This window comes from Notechis scutatus, chromosome Z (assembly GCF_049901735.1).
Source record: "Notechis scutatus isolate UNSWTSFEM ecotype Mainland chromosome Z, rNotScu1.2, whole genome shotgun sequence".
Lineage (NCBI taxonomy): Eukaryota > Metazoa > Chordata > Lepidosauria > Squamata > Elapidae > Notechis > Notechis scutatus.
The window spans coordinates 8,835,453-8,856,280 of NC_142025.1; the positions used below are offsets into that span (position 1 = coordinate 8,835,453).

Here is a 20,828-nt window from a genome sequence, read left to right on the forward strand (position 1 = left end):
AGGCTCAAATGTTGGGAAAGATAGAAGGAAAGAAGAAGAGGACAACCAACATCAAGATGGGCAGACTTAGTTACAGTGGCAATGAGCGCAACATGGGGAGACTTGAAAGAACAGGTTAGGGATAGATTGTCATGGAGAAACTCTTATCTATGTGGTCACTGGGAATTCAAAACAGATTTGATGGCACGTCACCGTAATAAATGTAAAAAAGAGCCATGAAACGGAGAGAGTGAGAAAGAAACACAAGACTGACCAACCTTGATTTTCTTTGGTATAAGATGAGAGAGACAGAATCACTGTGAGGCTTTCAAAATTGATGCCAGTCTTTGGAGATGGACCAGGTCAAAATACAGATGCCACCAAGATCTACCGGAATGCTGTTGTTTTAAGGTAGAATGACAGAATCTTGAATGGCTACTGAATTCCCCCTTCAAGGGTATCTGCATTATTCCTCTATATATTCTAAACCCCTTTAGAAAACAAAGAAGTGGCTCGGTCAAAAAGCATGAGAAGCGAGCCAAGAAACGGTTTTGCAAAACTCATTCTAAAACCAAAGGTCTGGGAGGATGAGAGGGAAACTTTTATTGATCCGCTCTGTGGATTCACAGTAGAACTCCCAAGCCAAGCTGATTGCTTCTGCTGGGAGTAGTGGATCCAACACATCTGGAAGATGCCAGATGGGAGAATGCTAAACTCAACCCACAAAATTAAGTTCAAAGTACTGCAAAGGCTACAGATGGTGGAGATAACAAAGGCCCTGCATTTCTGCTTCCTCCTTTGATCTTTTCAAGTGAACCATCCTTACAAGATGGCAGCATTTTCCTGATGGACTCCACCGCTAGATGCTTTCCAACTTGCCAACAATGAACAAACTAACCTCTTTTCTTGGCACACAGAAGAAAGGCTCCCCAAATCAATGGCAATTGAGTTTCAGATCAATGTCAGTTCTCTGTGATGAGTGCCATCTGTTTCCTTGACAGGTTTTTAGTAGCTTCACCTGTCCAAACTCTAGGCGTTGCCCAGCCCCACTTGCTGCGTTTCGCAATCCCGAATGAAGAATCCTAACGGTGTATTTCAAAAACATGTGCGAGAATGATAGCTTGTGCTGAATTGATGAATTGAAATACATGTTGGTAGGGAATAATGATGAAAAAGAAATCATAAATGCTATGAAAAATAGCAAGGTTGCAAGAATACATAGTATAACTGAACAATATTACACAATGTAAGATTGGAAAGATGGAAAGATGATGTTTAATGGTGAGTGAAGACAGCATCTGTGCCTGAGGTCTGGAAAAATGCCTTATTTGTTCCCCTGTGCAGAGGGAATATTAGTGTAAGAAAGAATGCAAAAACCAGGAAGGAAATAATTTGGGAAATCATCTATAAAGATATTTCACAGAATTCTGGTGAAAAAGTACACAATATGACGATTCATTATGTGGATCGAGTTAGTGTTAACTTTATTTATTTATATCCTGCCTTAAATAACTTAAGGTGGCAAACGTATTCCTTCCTCCTATATTTTCCACACAAAAATAACCCTTTGAGGTAGGTTGGGGTGAGAGAGAGTACCAGCCTAAAGTCATCTAACTGATGTTCATGCCTAAGGTAGGATTAGAACTCACAGTCTCCTGGTGATTGGTCCAAAGTCAATGCTCTACCGGACTCTGTTGTTACAGCCTCAACCTCTCAAAGCTTCAACCTCAAACTGTCTACCGTGGACCTCACCCATTCTTAAAAGTTCCTTAAAAAGGACATGCATAAACGCACCAGCATGCTTACTGTCCCTGTCCTACTGTCCCCATTTATCTGTATTTATTCCCTTTGTTCACGTTTATGTTCATACCTACACTTGTTATCTTGTACATGTTTGACAAACACATTAAATAAATAAATAAAGTCGCCCAACCAGCTTTCATGCTGAAGGCAGGACTAGAACTCACAGTCTCCTGGGGATTGGCCCAAAGTCACCCATCTAAGTTTTCATGCTGAAGGATTGTGATTTGTTGTGTTTTGGCTCCAATGAATCCACCCATTGTGCTTGTTAAGCATCATGATCATTTGGCATGATAATGTATAAGTCCAGCCAGTGGGGGTCTTTCAAAGGAGCCATGATGTGTAAACTGCCCAGTGAACTGGTGAAATGGGCACTGTAGAAATTTAATAAACGAAGATGAACAAACGTGTATGTAAACCATGGCTTGGCACACTGTGCAAGAAACCTGAGTTGAATAAGTAGAAGTTCAGGCAAGGAAAGAGCAGCCTTACTCCCAAAGATTGCCACTAAAAAGGGAGGGGGTTGTTAAAAAAGGTAGAATATGCCCCCTCTGCCACTTTCCATTTGGCCTTCTTCCTTCAACCCCACCTATATTTTGGGCTTATTTACAGAAGTTGAACCCTGACATGGCACTTGGGCATCTGAAGAAGCACCAGTTTTCTCAACTACTTGCCAATCAGCTTCAAGGGGATGTAACAGGGGAGTGGGTTTTAATGATGGGGGTCGTTTGGATACCCCTTTTGAGGACTTCTCTCCTAGGGAGACCTATTTAGTGCCCATGCTCTTTCTGCTTTCAAGCGAATACCTCTTCATTTTTCCTGAGATTTTATCTTCCAGAGATTATTTATCATCCAAATCCTTTTATCGCCCTGCTTACTCTGCTCTTCTAAGTTTACCGCACCGTGACTGAATTGCTTTTTTTAAAAAATGGAAAAGTTGGTGGCTCATTTGACATGGAAGAGTCGAAGAGAAGACTGACGAGTGATGTTTTTTTCCACATTTGACATTAAAACGCACTGCACAGAACAGGATATAATCACGGTTAGAGGACTTTTACCCAGCTGGAGACCCTCAATTTATTTCCTCAGTAATACTAACCTGGTCATCAGTTGTCATAACTGGAAATAAGGGAAGTTAAATGTATCCAGAAAATTGGGGTAGAGAATTGGAGGAGGCCCATCTAAAAACTAACCCAATCCTAATACTCAGTGGCTGAATTCATCATCCCAAACTTCACGTGAGTGATTGGTAGTGGTTCAATTAGGAACCATTTCTCTCAGCAGGCACTGTTGTGAACCTGCCCAACCTTTCTGCCATAATTTGGTATATTTATTTGGCCAAAACATGGTCTCTATATAATATAGTTTGTTTCTTTCGTTAAGTCAGGTTCGAATGATGTGAATTCATCCTCTGATATCATACATTCTTTTGTTTACCCTGCCTTGCACATTCCCCCCCCCTTTTTTTCTCCTGTATTGTAATACACACACACACACACACACACACACCACACAAAGTATTACAAGACTAGGGCCTTTTCACGCTCGCGTAAACATTCCAAAAGAAGGACAATTTTCAGTTTTGACTGACTTTGCCACCGAATTCAAGATTTCTCTCCCTGGCGCCTTTCTCCGTCAGAGGTGGCGCAAACCCTTTCTTCGCGTGCTTGCGCGTGCCTGGGGCGTGTGTCTACATATATGTACGCATTCCCATGTGATGAGTGCTGCGCTTCTCTTCGCGACGCCTGGGCGTCGGAGGGGAAGCCTATGCGGGGGGGACGTGTAAACTTCTGCGCCCCTCCGTTCCCTCCTCCATCAAAGACGGAGGGAGGAACAGAGCCGCGGGGGTTTCCTCGAGGCCAAACCCACTCCCTCCACTCCGAGGGAGGCAGGCAGACGCCGGAGCTGCCGCCGTTCTCGGGAGGGAGACGGTGCAATCCGGGTGGGGGGCGCAACGCGACAAGCGCTCCTAACTGGCTGGCCTGTACTAGGATCTGGCAACGACCGTCACTTGACGGGCGCGTCTCGATGTTGGAGAAGCCGACCTCGGCTTAGCGGCAGCCGGTGAGGAAGAGATGGGGAGAGGCGGCTCAGGTATTTCGTTCCCGCGCCTAGGGAGGGGTGGGAGGTGGGGGCGGGGCTCTGGAGCGGAGACGGAGCCACCGCATGATTCCCCCTGGACTCCAGGTCCCCGCCAAGGCGCGCCCCGAATTGCGCCGACTTTCACACGATCGCGTCAGGTGAAGTGTATAGGATGGCGCTGAGATCTGCTAGGGATTACTTGGAAGAATACGCCTCCTCTGCTTTGCCAGCTGGGCTCAGAACCTTCAGGGTCCGCGCTGGACGGACTCTCTGGATGCCCCGGACGTGTTTTTGGCCGAAGCCGCGCCCGGGACCACTAGCCGAATCCTGGCGCTTCGGTTCAAGCTAGACGCCGAGCTGAGGTTGGTAGCTCCGCTTTGTCGGCGGGAGACAGAGTCCTCTCCATCTAATCTACCCTCCCATAAGGTCCATATCCAGCTTTTCTCCGGACTCTCCCTTCCTCCTCGGATTACGAAAGGCCCGGCCACTGCCGAGTCTTCAAAGTACCAGAAGTGAGTCCGCGCGCGCGTGGGTTGCTACTGGAGGCTCATTCAACCCTCGTCGCGTTGCAGTGGGGAAAAGCGTCGCTAGATGTGCGCGGAGGTCAAATCCCACTGCTTGACTTAGCGGGTCCGCTTTTCACTATTTTGAAGGGCTGGACTCCAGGAGGTAGAGTGATATACCTGCAGCTGAGCTGGACGGGAGACCACGTAGAAATCCCAGATCTGTACCCGGGAAGTCCGACGTGGACAACCTATGCAAAGACAATGCCTCTTCCATCTATTTCTTTCCAGGAAATTCACTATATCCCAGAATGGAAGCTCAGTTTGATTTATCATGATTTTCAGGGAAGCAGTTTTCCCATGAATGATCAGGCCCGTCCCCCTTTCCATCCCATCACACTCCTTAAACCGGATATCTTGGTGTTGCTGCCTTTTTTTCTTCTCTCTTTTATCATAAACTTGAAACTAGTGCTGCTAAATTACTATCGTGCTGCAGATTTAGACTTTCCTTGCGTTAATTGATTTAGCAACGGGATATTATTTAGCATAAGGGTATTAAAAAAGCCTTGTTGCCTCTGAGGCTGCAGATTTGATTTGTATAAATCTGAAAGGTTTTGTTTTAAATGTGTTCTTGAAATATGGCCTGGGAAGGTACAGGGGGAAAGCATCTTATGTTTTAATTGCATCTTGTTGGACTTAGTTTTATTCAAAGAGTTATTTTGTTATTTTATTGGAAGAAGCACTTTTTCTCTTCCCAGTACAGTTGTCATTACAGATGAAGAACTAACATATTCCTCAGGGTGTCCTATTCATCCCTCCAGGTTCTGGAGATCAGCAGGAGTCAGCTAGATGCCTCCACTTGCTGTGACTTAATTCTTCCTCATATTGAGATTGATTGCTGGTGACATTGTGTTTATCTTCTCCATTCACCATTTTTGGGCAGCAGTTAGAGAAGTGATTTGCCATATCCTTCTGAGACCTTTTTTTTAAACAAAAAACTTCCCAACCTTGCTTATACTTTTCGGTTTCCTAGTGGTCACCCATCCCAAATACTAACCAGATCCTTAACTTTGGGGATCAGCCAAGATTGCCACATAGCTGCCACTGTTAAATCAAGCTAAATAAGTTTGATTCCAGCAAGAAAAGATGGTTTGGAAGCTACAGAACTAGGATTCCTGCTCTTCTATATAGCAATGCAGCTGGGAATATGTCAGTTCCACTTTTCTGCTTTGCATATAAAACATCAGCCTGTGTTTAATCTTGATTATCTGCTGTTGCAAGAGTGCTGTAGGTAAACAAGGGCAACTTCAGACAGAGGGTCTCTCCTTATTAATCTGGCTGCTGTTTCCCCCCTTTCCTTCCTGCGGTTTACAGGGACAGAAATTCGGGCATGGCTTTAAGATTACTTATGGCCACATCCTGGAGGCAATTCATGATTACCACCGATAGGTCGATGCTGCTAGAACCAGCCACTTGGCAGAACACCGGCTTCTAAAATAAGAAGTACCTCCCACAATAACTTCCTTTTTAAGAATGCTATTGAAGATATTATTGCAGGACATTAACAATCAGAAGTAGATCTCTTGGTCTGTTCTCATCACCTGCAGATCTTCTCCATTCACCTCTGCAGGATGGACCGCTCTGCCAACTTCACCTGTTTCTCTCCCACTACTTTGGCAGAGCCCAACTGGACCGATCCTGGTCTCCTGCCCAGCCCGTCCGGCATCGGTGTTAAACCCTTGTCAGTCTTCAAAGTCCTTATCTTGACTTTGCTGGCCATGCTGGGGGTTGCCACGTTCCTTTGGAACCTGCTGGTGCTGGCCACTATCTTGAGGGTACGTACTTTTCACAGGGTGCCCCATAACCTGGTTGCCTCCATGGCCATCTCTGACGTGATGGTGGCTGCTTTGGTGATGCCCCTCAGCCTGATGTACGAGCTGTCCGGCCGTCGTTGGCGTCTGGGGAGGCTGCTGTGTGAGATCTGGGTTTCCTGTGACGTGCTGTGCTGCACGGCCAGCATCTGGAATGTGACGGCCATTGCACTAGATCGTTACTGGTCCATAACGCGGCACCTGGAGTACACGCTGAAGACCCGCCGCCGAATTTCCAATCTTATGATTGTGGTGACTTGGCTGCTCTCTGCTATCATCTCCTTGGCTCCGCCACTCTTTGGCTGGGGAGACACTTACTCCGAGGGCAGTGCTGAGTGCCAAGTCAGCCGAGAGCCTTCTTACACCGTCTTTTCAACCTGTGGAGCTTTTTATGTGCCTCTCTGCGTTGTGCTGTTTGTCTACTGGAAGATCTACAAGGCAGCCAGGTTTCGCATTGGATCCCGTAAGAGCAATTCCATCAGTCCAATTACACCCGGAGTTCTAGAGGTTAGTGCTTTGCCTACACTTTTAACACCCAAGAAGTAAGCTTACCACAAAGGTTTAGGATGCAGCATTCATTTGGTCTTTGACTGGCCCTTACCTCGTTTAAGCAAGGCTTAAACCACGATGCTGGCAATTGTGAACTTGTGCTCTGTGGTTCAGACCTCTGATCAACAGAACCATGATTCATTATTGTTATTATACTAACTACTCCCCAGTTAGTCGCACAACCAGCTAGAGTCATTGTTGACTCCTGGCTTTCTTTTGAATAGATCCGTCAGTTTTCTCGGCAATGTTTTTCGGAAGTGATTTTTCCCTTGCCTCATTCCTGGGGTTGAGAGGGAGTGACTGGCCCAACATCACCCTGCTGGGTTTGTGCCTAAGGTAGTACCAGAACTCACACAACATGTGATGATTGGCCCAAAATCATCCAGCTGGTTTTCATGCCTAAAATGGGAATAAAACTCGGGGTCTCCCAGTTTCTAACTTGATGCCTAACCACTACAAAAGCAGCTTATTATTATTATTTGCTACATTTTTTTAAAAATTTCACTTTTCATGTAGGTTATATAACTCAGAGGAGTTATCTTCTCAATACCTAACATTCTCTCAATTCTTTTTTGAAGATTTAGATCAAAAGCTGCAAAGTATTTTGTATTTTGTAGGCTTTGGACCAACGTGGTCTTTAATCCCATTTCCTGAATTTTTGGGGTTAACTATAATTTGGTTGATTTTTGCTCTTCAGCTGAACTACACTCTTAATTACCAGGGTTTTTTTGGGGGACGACGACAAACAGCTTCCATTAAAACAGAACTTTCCCAGATTTATCCCACTGCTGTACCAGACTTTTAAGAGAAAGATCGAATAGCAGATAGGAACCAACAGATTAAATTTTTCCTGACCACTCAAACCAGGAAGTTTAATTCAACCAGGTTAATATTGTCAGTATCATCTGTTAGTTATTTGTTCTGCCTATTTTTCTGCCCTCCCTGGATATTTGGGGAGATTATATCTTTCCCAGATATATTTTGGGACTGTTATGCACAGCATATACAGGTGATCCTTCAGTTACGACCTAATGGATTCTGCTTGTGACTGTCATAAATTGGATCACCCAAGTGATGGACATGATTTTACAGCTCTTTTTTGGGAGCTAAATGCCACGGTCATTAAGCAAACCAATGATTTGCTATGGGTATGATTTTCTTAAAAAGTGTAAGTAAATGTCAGTTTTTGACAAAAGCGTCCAAAAACTGGGGACACTGCAAACATCCTGGAAAGGGACCTTGGAGGTCTTCTAGTCCAACCCCCTGCTTAAGCAGGAGACCCTATAATTGGAGACAAATTATCCAGTCTTGTCTCCTCTTAAACCCCCCAAATGATGAAGCACCTACAACTTCTGAAAGCAAAGCAGTTCCACTGGTTAATGGTCCTCACTGTTAGGAAGTTTCTCCGTAATTCCAGGTTGCTTCTGTCTTTCATTAGTTTCCATCCATTGTTTCTTTTCCTACCTTCTGGTGCTTTGGAAAATAAGTTGACCCCCACCCCACCCCCCACCCCGTCCTCTTCTTTCTGGCAACCAAACTGGTTGCCAAGCATTCAAAGTGTAGTCATTTAACCATGGGTGGATAGGTGGCACTGTTGGAACCTTGAATCCTGGCCGGAAGGATTCAACAAGGAGGTCCATTGTAACTTCAAATGGTCGCTCTGTGCTGTCCCAGCCAGTCTATGGGAATTGGATAGTTACTTAGGAATTGTGAGCTGTCCCCTTAAGGGAATGCATCATGGTAAATGTAGTTAAAGGTATCCTGGGAAATGTAGTTCATGACACGTGGCCACATCTGTAATCCTGATTGATCCTTGGTGGGTTAAGGGAGTTTTCCTCATTCTTTGTCTGAACTCTCTACCACATGGCATCTTCTTTCTATCGCTACGAGATAGGTTAGGAGATAACCCTATTTCACGTACAAGGCAGATATACAAAGGATTGGTCATTAAAGAAGAACTTCGTTATAAATGTGAGTTATGAAGATACCTGATGTACCAATAAATGAACTTTGTTATGGAAGCTTTGTTGAGTTATCTATCTGCATCTGCACAACTATGGATCTAGCTGTGCAGGAGGCAGAACAGTGAAAGATGGTTAACTCCTAACCCATCTCATAGCAATAGAAAGAAAATGTCATAAGCCGAGGACTACCTGTTTGTGACGCCTCTGAATTTCTCATGCTCCTTAATTGAAACCCAAGGCTAGGTGTTTCATCCTCTAAAGCAGGGGTCCCCAACCACCGGTCCGCGGAGCGGTCCCGGTCCGCGGAACTAGTCTTACCGGGCCGCTGGTTGCTGGCGCCGCCATCTTTTTGATAAAAAAGTGCTTCCGGTGAGCTTTTCCGGTAGAAAGCTCACCGGAAGCACTTTTCATCAAAAAGATGGCGGCGCCAAGCTCGGTGAGCTTTTCCGGTAGAAAGCCATTTCTACCGGAAAAGCTCACCGAATGCGCGCCCGCCATCTTTTTATGAAAAAGTGCTTCCGTGAGGTCACCGAAGCACTTTTCATCAAAAAGATGGCGGCGCCCAGTTGAGGCCGGTACCGGGCCGCAGCGCCCAGCTGATGCCGCTACCGGGCCGCGGCAAAGAAAAGGTTGGGGATCACTGCTCTAAAGGAGGACATTATCAATCACACACTCCCACTCTCCCGAGGGGGTATTTATTCACGAGACCTTTCCTGCCATGTGTTTCTTACACACAACCTGACAAGCAGCAAGGCTCCAGGCAGGGCAAGGAGGGGACCCAGCCTACCCATACATTTGCTCCACGTTGCCTTTTTTTCTTCTCCCGTTCATTTTGTTTGCTTTGGGCCTTTGAATAGGTTCCCTTTATTCGGTGTGGATGTGTAAACAGCTGCACTGCCTACGACTTCCAAGCTGCATGGAATTGTGAAAAGCACAGGCTCACCGTTTACAAATCTTAGCAAAGGGTTCTCTGCCCGGTGGGTGGGTGGGCGTGGCCATGGTGGGCGTGGCCTAGTCGACCTCTTGCACCACGGCGGGGGAGCATTTTTGCCCTCCCTGGGCTCCGGAGGCTTTCCTCGAGCCTCCAGGAAGGTGAAAACGGCCTTCCCGGACTCCGGAGGCTTTCTGGAAGCCAGAAACAGGCCCATTTCTGGCCTTCCTGAACTTCCGGGAGGCCCGTTTTTTGCCCTCTCCAAGCCTCCGTGCGCGCCCTGCACTTGCCTTCATCCAAAACGGGCTGTGTGGGGAATCCTGGGAGGGGAGGGGCAGGGTGAGGTGGGCGGGGCCAGCCAGGAGTGGGATTTGGGGGTTCCCCGAACTGCACAGAATCTTAGCTAGGGGCTCTCTCGAACCCCTGCGAGCCCCCAGCAGCCCAGCCCTGACCCTGTGGCAGGGAAAGTGGCTGGCTGGGGAATTCTGGGACCCTGGGAAGTGCCCGCTTCTTAAAGAGGCTGAGAAATTCTAATGTAGTGCCTGGAAATAGATCCTGTGTTGTGAACCCCATAAATGATTTATCCCCAGAACTATTATTCTATCACCTGTGGCCATGGGTGTGATTAAGTTGAGGTTTCTGCCTTCGTAGTCATGCTCAGCATGGCAAGGATAACATAAGCTTCTTGGAACAAACTGAAGCATTGCAAACTAATCCGTTTCCCTTCATTACTTTTCCGTAATTGAAAAGCTACTTTGGAGACGGTTGCTGAGATTGACAGAAATGGGGCTGCCTAATCTTTTTGTATGTTTATCCATTCCAAACCACCCTTTCTTTCGTTTGCAGGAGGAAAGAAAGCAGGGTGTGATACATTTTTCAGTGTTGTAACAACAACAACAACAACAACAACAATAACAACAGCAATAATAATAATGATGATAATAATAATAATAATAATAATAATAATAATAATAATAATAATAATAATAGTAATAATAATAATAGTAATAATAATAATAGTAATAATAATAATAGTAATAGTAATAGTAATAATATCCTCCCATATGTTAATTTGGTCTTATTTGATTTTAACAGCACCGTTTTTGTTTTATTCTAGCCAAATTGAGCCTCAACCTGTTGTCCAAGTCTTGATTTACAAGTCCTCAAAGCTACGACCACAATGGACCCTAAAATTTCCATTGCTAATCAAGACAGTTCTTAAATGAGTTTTACCCTGTTTTATGACCTTTCTTGCCACTATTGTTAAGTGAATCACTGCAGTTAAGTTAGTAACACGATTGTTAAGTGAATCTGGCTTCCCAGTTGACTTTGCTTGTCAAAAGTTTACCAAAAAAATGATCACATGACCCTGGGACACTATAACCACCGTAAGCACATGCCAGTCGCCAAACATCTAAATTGGGTTATATGATCACAGGGGATGATACAACGATCGTAAGTGTGAGGACTGTTCATAAGTCAGGGTTTTTTCAGTGATTGTAACTTTTTAATAGTCACTAAACAATTGGACTACTCTCTATTGTGAAAAAAATGTCCTTTATTTTGGTACCTAATTAGCATCTGGGCCATTTTAAAAGCTAACTCTTTCCAGAGTCTCTATGTATGAGCCCATAAATCTGTGATGGGCACTGTGTTTTCCCCAGAGATGGTATTCAGCAGGTTCTGACCAGTTCTGGAGAAACGGTAGCGGAAATTTTGAGTAGTTTGGAGAACTGGCAAATGCTACCTCTGACTGTCCCCGCTCCCATCTATTCTCTGCCTCTCATCGAGTCTCGGCTGATCAGCTGGGTCTCCTTTGGTTGCCCTGCACAGGAGAAGGGAGCTGGAAAGCAGGTTAGTGGGGTGGGGAGGGAATGGGGATTTTACGGTATCCTTCCCCTGCCATGCCCACCAAGTCACGCCCACAAAACCAGTAGTAAATAAATTTGAATCCCACCACTGATCAAGAGCCAGGGAGTCTACAGAATAGTTTAGCTGCCTAAGATTATTAGTTTGTTTAATTCACATTTGCAGGCTATCCAGGGTGCACCAATGGGAGAAAATTAGTCCCACACACAGAGTGTCTAGCAATGTTTTGTAGGAGTGCCAGTGTCATTCAGGGCCTTTCTGCATTGATTTCACCTTGCATTTGGGCAAGTCTGATGCCAGTTGCTTTCTTGCTACCGCATAAAGTGTTGTTAGTTTCCCACTGGAGTGGGACATAGGTGGTATTCAGCAGGTTCTGACCAGTTCTGGAGAACCGGTAGCAGAAATTTTGAGTAGTTCAGAGAACCGGGAAATACCACCTCTGACTGGCTCCGCCCCCATCTATTCCCTGCCTCCCAAGTCCCAGCTGATTGGCTGGGTCTTCTTTGGTTTCCCTGCACAGGAGAACGGAGCTGGAAAGCAGGTTAGTGGGGTGGGGAGGGAATGGGGATTTTGCAGTATCCTTCCCCTGCCACGCCTACCAAGCCACGCCCACAGAACCGGCAGTAAACAAAAATTGAATCCCACCACAGGCAGAAATCACAGTATAAATGTCCTTTTGCTTGCATTTGTTGATCCTGGTATCCACATCGATGGTACCAGTTGGCTGCTGAAAGCCTCTCTGCTATTGGAATTTCAGGCAGCGACTATGAACCAACCCCTGGTGTTCTCAAGAGCCTCAGAAATTAATCCCACATCATCAGACCGTGAACTAAAAGTCCCGCGGCTGGGATCGAATGTTGAGTTAGCATCTCTGACAGGGTTTGTACCAGGAAGCCTCAACGTTTTCCATCTTCAGGCGGCAGAACAAAAAAATATCTCAAAGCCACCAAGTGGGCTCATTGATGGCGATTGTCAGGGGTGGGGCAAACTTGGTGCCTGGTGGTCTGGGAAAGGCTTGGTCGAGGTGGGAGGGAGGGGGGGCTTAGAGAAAGCTTTGCAAATGACGGCGAGGTAGGAACTGCTCTCCTTGTGTCAATCTGAGGGATCTGGAGTGGGAAATGACAGCACAGAATGGTGATTTGTGCCAAGAGCTGGGAAACCCATGTTTGCTGGATGACTGTCAGCCAGACACTCATAGGCCAGACATGTTGCAGGGGGGAATTAGATGCAGAAATGCTCTCTATAGGCTGCCCTGAACTGCTGTAGGTCATGAATAAAATACACGATCATGAAAAAAGAAAACCAACTGCATTTGCATTCCAAGGAGTGTTTTTCAACCTTGGCAGTTTAATGAGATGTAGACTTCAACTCCCAGAATTCCTTAGCCGGCAGGCTTAGCCACCAACCAACCCCACAACTGCCATTCCTGGATACCCCATTGCAGGCGGAAATTGAAGTCCCCCTTGGTCTCATGAGCAAAATTACAAAGCCAGGAAGGAGAAGACACATCATGCCACATAACCCTCTTCGGCCAAAAGGCTTGGAACCATTTTTTTTTTTAAAAAAAGCGAAAGTGATTGAGATTTTTGTGGGAATACCCTAGTCTTTCGGGAACCTTTGCAACTTGGAAGAGGTATGGACGTCAAGTGGCTTGCTGGCTGGGGAATTCTGGAAGTAGAAGTCCACCTTTCTCCAAGTTGCCAAAGTTGAGAAACACTGCAATAAAAAGTTCCTTCAGTATGGTGAAAAAGAAAGCTGGTGTAAATAATAGTAGGGATGTTCTGGGATTTTTCCATCAGATCACAGGAACTGTGATGGTGATACGTCACTCATGCTGCAGCTTTCTGTTGCTTGATGATGCAGTCATTTGATCCAGGCAAAACACACCATTGTTTTCCCATAAGAACTCCGTTTGGTTTTCTATAGGAAATTGCTGTCATTTGATCTCTCTGTGTGCGCGCACGCACCTCTTCAATTTTGGAGAGGTAATCGTGCTGTGGAAGCAAAGAAATGCCCAGAAGTCCCTTGTGAGTGAGTCAACACAGCTTTCAGGCAATTCCACTCTTCTTCCAGAGATCTTTTGCACAGATGAAAAGATCAATTGGGAAAAACTCAAAGGCAAACACGGCAGGCGGCACTACATCAATCTTTCTTTCAGCATGATCAGGATTGATTGATGGGGATATAAATAGGAAGTGTGCTAGACCAGAGAATCAGGAACCAAACACTTTTTTGTTTGAACACCCCAGCACTTTATGTTGCTGGTTCCTTACAATGAGCTATGATTCCTGGTTTAAGCCAATAAATAGTATAATAAATATCATATGGACATTATTTTTATTTATTTAATTGGTTAGATAGAATAGAATAACAGAGTTGGGAGGGACCTTGGAGGTCTTCTAGCCCAACCCCCTGCCTATGCAGGAAACCCTACACCACTTCAGACAAATGATTATCCAATCTCTTCTTTAAAAACTCTCAGTGTTGGAGCATTTACAACTTCTGGAGTCAAGCTGTTCCATTGATTAATTGTTCTCACTGTCAGGAAATTTCTCCTTCGTTCTAAGTTAACAGATAACAGATAATCAGAGTTGGAAGGGACCTTGTAGGTCATCTAGTCCAACCCCCTGCCCAAGCGAGAGACCCTACACCATTTCTGACAAATGGCAGTCCAGTCTCTTCTTGAAAGCCTCCAGTGATGAAGCTCCCACAACTTCTGAGGGCAACTTCTGTTCCATTGCTTGATTGTTCTCACTGTCAGAAAGTTTCTCCTTGTTTCCAGGTTAAATCTCTCCTTGTTCAGTTTCCATCCATTATTCCTTGTCTGGCCTTCGAGTGCTTTAAAAAGTAGCTTGACCCCTTCCTCCTCCCTGTGGCAGCCCCTCAAATATTGGAAGACTGCTATCATGTCTCCCTTGGTCCTTCTCTTCACTAGACTAGCCATGACCAGTTCCTGTAAACGTTCTTCATATGTTTTAGTCCCCTAATCATCCTGGTTGCTCTTCTCTGCACTTTTTCTAAAGTTTCAACATCTTTTTTTATAGTGTGGTGACCAAAACTGGATGCAGTACTCTAGGTGTGGTCTTACTAAGGTTTTATAGAGTGGTATTACTACCTCTCTGGATCTCGATTGTATCCCTCTGTTAATGCAATTTAGGATTGCATTAGCTTTTTTGGCTGCTGCTGCACACTGCTGGCTCATGTTTAGCTGGTTGTCCACTAAGACTCCAAGATCCCTCTCACAGATACTGCTATTGAGCCTGGTTTCACCCAGTCTATATGGGTACTTTTGGTTTCTCTTGCTTAAGTGTAGGACTTTACTTTTCTCTACATTGAATTTCATTTTGTTAGATACAGCCCAGTGTTCTAATCTGTCAAGATCCATTTGGATCTTGAGCCTATCTTCTTGGGTGTTAGCTATTCCTGCCAGCTTAGTATCATCTGCAAATTTAGTAAATTCCCCTTCTATTACCTCATCTAAGTCGTTAATGAAGATATTGAAGAATACTGGGCCTAAGTTGGAACCTTGTAGCACCCCACTGCTACTTCCCTCCATGTAGACTTAGACCCATTAAGGACTACTCGTTGAGTATGGTTTGCCAGCCAGTTGCGAATCCATCTAGTGGTGGTGCTATCTATTCCACTTTTTTCTAGCATACCATGGAGCTTACCAAGCTTCTCTCCTTGATTAGTTTCCATCCATTGCTTCTTCCCCTGCCCTCAGGTGCTTTGGAGAATAGCTTGACCCCTTCCTCTCTGTGGCTGCCCCTCAAATATTGGAAGACTGCTATCATGTCTCCCCTGGTCCTTCTTTTCATTAAACTAGACATACCCAATTAAAGCAACTATTCTTCATATGTTTTAGCCTCTTGTCCCCTAATCATCTTTATCAGTTAGTTAGTTGATTTGTTATTAGTTGATTTTTATTCCACCTTTATTATTATAAATAAGGCAGCAAATATACCTAATGCTCTTCCCTCCTCTTATTTTCCCTATAATAACAATCCTGTGTGGTTGGTTGGGCTGAGAGAGGATTGGCCCAAATTCATCCAGCCAACTTAATTGTCTAAGAACGTGTCTTAAGGAATAAAGATATAAGATGCAATCATAGAGGTAAATTTGAAGACAGTGTGCCACACTGAACATCCAGTACTGTACAGGTAGTCCTTGACTTACGACCACGATTGAGCCCAAAATTGCTGTTGCTAAGCGAGTCTGTTAAGTTAACTTTATTCCATTTTGCAATCTTCTATTTAGAAATAAAAATGAGTTGGGGTTGAGGTATATTACTGCTGGCCCCTAGTAGCAGTAGCAGCATCATATATGGGTAGTGCTTGTCTTTTGACCACACCAGAATTTCCGTTGTTAAGCAAGGCAAGTGTTAAGCAAGTCCTACCTGATTCTACCACCTTGTTTGCCATGATTGTTAAGCAAATCACTGCAGTTGTTAAGTGAGTCACAGTCATTAAGTGAGCCCAGTTTCCCCCCCGCTCCCGTCTTGCCTTTCTGAAGCTAGTTAGGAATGTTGCAAATGGCAATGACATGATCCGGAAATGCTACAACTATCACCAATACACTCCAGTTGTCAAGCACCCAAATTTTGATCGCTTGACCTTGAGGTTCTGTGATGGTCATAAGCCCGACCATCAGTCATAAGGTTGTTTTGTTTTTTTTCAACACTGTTGTAACTTTGAACGATCATTAAACAAACGGTTGGAAGTCTTGGGCTGCCTGCATGAAATGCCAATGTACAATCAATGCTCTTGTTGGCCACGAGCAACTGACAGGAAATATTCAACAGTGGCTGATAGAGCTTGCTGTAGATCAGGGATGTCAAAGTGGATTTCTTCGAGGGCCAGATCAACACTGTAGTTCTCCTCCGTGGGCCGGCTGGGGGGAGGGAGGTGGGACGGATGCCTCCTGCAGCACTCTGATGGCAAAAATGGGGCACGGGGGCTGCATGCCCCCCCCCCGTGCTCTATTTTGGCTGGTAAAGTGGTGCAGAAGGCCATCCAGGCCAAAAACAGGGCATGGGGGGGGGCACACACACACACACACACACACCATGCCCTGGTTTGGTCAGCCAGGTGCCGCAAGAGGCCGTCCAGGCCAAAAATGGGGATCGGGGGTCCCCATGCTCCCCCCCTGTGCCCACGCGCCGGTCTTTTGCTATTTCCACGCTGTCCCTGCGGGCCAGTTTTAAGCACCCCACGGGCCAGATGTGCACCCCACGGGCTCTGAGTTTGACTGTCCTGATGTAGATGAATCTCTGCTCCACAGAATCACTCAGGGGATGCTTTCATGCTCAGCAGCAGGACAACCCAGCCAGCAAAGCAATAATCTAAAGATGCTATTTCTATTTCGCAGCTCAGGGAGGATTCCCAGCATCCACAGATGTTGTTCACCGCCCGCCATGCCACGGTGACGTTCCAAACGGATGGAGACACTTGGCGGGAGCAGAAAGAGAGGAAAGCTGCCCTCATGGTGGGGATCCTCATTGGTGTCTTTGTCCTCTGCTGGATCCCCTTCTTCATCACGGAACTCATCAGCTCCCTCTGCTCCTGTGACATCCCGCCAGCCTGCAAAAGTGTTTTCCTTTGGCTCGGATATTCCAATTCTTTTTTCAACCCTTTGATCTATACAGCCTTTAACAAGAACTACAATAATGCCTTCAAGAACCTCTTCTCCAGGCAACCATAAACAGTGTCTGGGGAGAGGACCCATAGGTGATTTTTCCCCCTACAGGCAACTGGACTTTGTTTGTTTTTTAATAAATATTTCCCTTCTCATCCAAGAAGCTTCTTCACTTTTTAACTGATTAGTAGGAATGGAGGGATTTATATTCAATGGTGGGATTCAACCAGTGTAACAATGGGTTCAGTTTGAAAACTGCCCATATTCCGTTCTAAAACTTAACTTCTACCGCAGCCCTGGTGAGTAAAACAGCTGAGGCACGGGAATCTGCTGTGCCGTGGGAATCAGCTGGGCTTCAAAACACGGAAATAAAGGACAGACTAGGGCAAGTGCAAGCGGGCGAGGCCAACCGATCACCGGAACTACCGGTTCGCTCAAACCAGTCTGAACCGGCTGAATCCCACCTCGTTTATATTCTTCGCAATCATTCAGTCCTTATCTCACTTGGGGTCAGTCGTTAGCTCTCTGAGAGTTGAGCCCACTTGGGACTTTATCTGTATTCTCAGAGTCATCTGAATTAGAGTGTAAATGAGTGTGGAAATTTCGGCAGTTCCAAAAATGTTCCACATCCATTTACACTCTGATTCAGTTGACTCTGAGGATACAGATGAACCCTCAAGTGGCTTCAACAACTCTCAGAACGAGTGCTAATGACCAGATGACTTTCAAAGGTTATAAATCCTTCCATTCCCCACCAGTCAGTTAGAATTGAAGAAACTTCTTGGATGACAAGTGAAATGTTTTCAAACAAAAAAAAACTAAGAAAGTCCAGTTGCCTTTTGGAAAAAGCACTTTGGGACAATCATGACCTGGATGATTGAGAAGCTACATAGGCATCTCGGGAGAGAATATTCTCTCTAAAGATTTCATGCTCCCATGCATCCTCCAGAGTAGGAGGAAAAGCTCTTGAAATAAACATCATTCTTTTCCAGTTGATCCAGTTGCTCTTAATATCTCTGTTAGTTCTCCATTGCTGTAGGAGATTATTGAAGTCAGTAGCTGCTCGTTCAGACACAGTATTTTCCTGGCACTCATATAATGGTGATATGTCATTTGGATAGTCTGATTTTTCTTCTCAGCTCAGTTGCACTTGCTAATGTGACACTCTGTGACGTTCATATATCACTCTAGGATGTTCATGGCTACCAAGAGAGTCATATAACCTGTAACATCATCCATAATGTAACATTAGCCACATAGTGAGAGAACTCTGTTTTTCTTTGTATCGCTTTGGAGAATTCATATATCATAAATGTACTGCTCAATATATAAGAAAAGTATTTAAGTAACCACTCACAGAGGGATAGGAAAGAGAACGAGGTACCCACCTTTGCACGGTTTTTTTGGCCAGTTTAACACTCTTTTATTTCATTACATCAGTAGGGAATATATAATCCTTCATATATTGCTGAACTAAAATTCCTGGCAGACTTAGGCAGGATAGATATTGGGGAAAGAATTGGAGATTACAGTTCAGCCACATTTGAAGAGCCATGGATTCTCCATCCCTCCATTATTGTTTTCAGACACTCAAGACACCAAGAACCAAACATCTGGTTCTGTGTAGCCAGGTGGTAACTCACCCAGAAGCAGACTGGAACCCAATGCAGCTCCTATAGCAAAAGTGTCACATGCACAACCCTAGGGGTGTCCCAAACTGCTCACCCCGTCACATTCTTCACCAGCTGCACTTCCAAATCCTCTTCAAAGATAGGCCCATGAAGAATTAAATTAAGTATTTGGATACATTTAATCAAAAGTGTTGTTACTATTGAATTTCTACAAGCACAATGCCTCTCAAATAATATTTGTGTTTGGAAAAAGTCTATCTGCTAATGTGAAAAATACATGGGCTTGGGTGCTGGAAAGAAGAGGTTACACCAAACCTGAGCAATGTTATTCTAACAGAGATCCAAATCCAGAGCCGTCCCATATCTTCCGAGATTCTCCTTTATAGCTATTATCTCTTCGGCTAGTGAAACTATCTAGTTTCTACTTTTTCTTAGTAAAAGAGCTTCCCCAACCTAGTGCCCTTCAGCTGTATTGGGACGATTATTACAATTTTCAGTATAGCACCAGGGGTGGGGGGAGGAAGTTATGATTAAATTGTCTTATGTAATGCACGAAGACCCCTTAAGTTGTAATATGAATTAAGGTGAGAAGAAGCAATAGGAGAAGAGTGATAGATCATTACTTCTGTTTGAATGTCTTCAGAAATTGAGCAACAATAGGAAATAGCAAGCAATTCCAGCTATATTGTTGTGTAACATTTGTGGAAAATCAGATGTTTCGTAGGCACTAAAATCTGATTCTATTTCTTGCTGCTTTAATTTTTGTCTTTCATTTTCTAACAAAAAAAACAAAACACTGCAATATTGAATAAAGTGTGAAAGCTTTAACACAGAGATGTCTGTGAAATTTTAAAGGAACATGTATCAGGAATCCGGCAACACATCTGCTCAGTAGCAAAGAGCAAACATTGTCCATATCCAGACATTTCATACATCCCATAGCCAACCCCAATGAGTGTTTGTGCAAATAGAACTAGGAATGATACATATACACATACACCATTCTTCAGTCTTACTGGGTTTAAGGAATAAAGGCCCTGTTCAAGGTAAAAGACATTCATGGAGGCATTCAACCAAAATACTGCAGTCTAGACTATCAGGACCGTGGACAGCTCCCTAAAGAGACCTTCCATAGTGCTCTAAACTTCTAAAGGAAACTGCTTTAGCAATACAGGTAAGTCTACAACATATGACCACAATGTTTTGGTTTGTCTTGCCTTATTACTTTATAAGCAACTCAAGATGATACATGTATACATACACCTTTTTCTTCCTATTTGTTCCACAACGGCAACCGCATGAGATGGGAATCTAAGTATAGTATATAAAATCATACATTGCAATGTCCTACCTTCAATGAATACTTCAGCTTCAACCATAACCACACAAGAGCAAACAATAGGTACAAACTCAAGGTTAATCGCAACAAACTTGATTGCAGGAAATACGACTTCAGCAACAGAGTGGTCAATGTTTGGAATAGTCTACCTGACTGTGGTTTTTTCCCCCCAAACCCCAAAAACTTTAACCTTAGACTTTCTACTATTGACCTCACCCCTTTCCTAAGAGGTCTGTAGGGGGCGTGCATAAGCGCACCAAAGTGCCTACCGTCCCTATCCTATTGTTCCTTTTATTTTTAATTTTTCTTATATGTATCCATGTATTCATAACTATGTTTTTACTTATACCTATTATCTTGTAAGCAATTGACAAACCAAATAAAATAAAAAATAAATGGTGAAAAAGAAGCACCATGGGTAACATGATAGCAGTATTCCAATATTTGAGGGGCTGCCCCAAACGAGGGAATCAACCTATTTCCCAAAGCACCAGAGGGAAGGATAAGAAACAATGGATGGAAACTAATCAAGGAGAGAAGCAACCTAGAGCTAAGGAGAGACTTCCTAACAGTGAGAACAATTAAGCAGTGGAATGCTTGCCTTAAGAAGTTATGGGTGCTCCATCACTGGAGGCTTTTAAAAAGAGATTAGAGAACCACTTACCTTGTCCATGTG

The 20,828-nt window shown here is 44.4% G+C and overlaps 1 protein-coding gene across 1 annotated transcript; it reads left to right on the forward strand.

Moving 5' to 3' along the window:
• Positions 1-3,556: 3,556 nt before the first annotated feature.
• HTR5A (5-hydroxytryptamine receptor 5A) lies at positions 3,557-18,176 on the forward strand. The gene is made up of 3 exons (XM_087945180.1): positions 3,557-4,223; positions 5,739-6,742; positions 16,916-18,176. The coding sequence occupies exons 2-3, from the start codon at positions 5,996-5,998 to the stop codon at positions 17,246-17,248; spliced, it is 1,080 nt and encodes a 359-aa protein (XP_087801306.1). The 5' UTR covers positions 3,557-4,223; positions 5,739-5,995; the 3' UTR covers positions 17,249-18,176.
• Positions 18,177-20,828: the final 2,652 nt, after the last annotated feature.

Bases quoted from the DNA above. Each gene is read 5' to 3' on its own strand.
- HTR5A (XM_087945180.1), top strand. From the start codon at position 5,996: ATGGACCGCTCTGCCAACTTCACCTGTTTCTCTCCCACTACTTTGGCA. The intron at 6,743-16,915 runs GTTAGTGCTTTG...TCTATTTCGCAG, and splicing joins TTACACCCGGAGTTCTAGAG to CTCAGGGAGGATTCCCAGCA.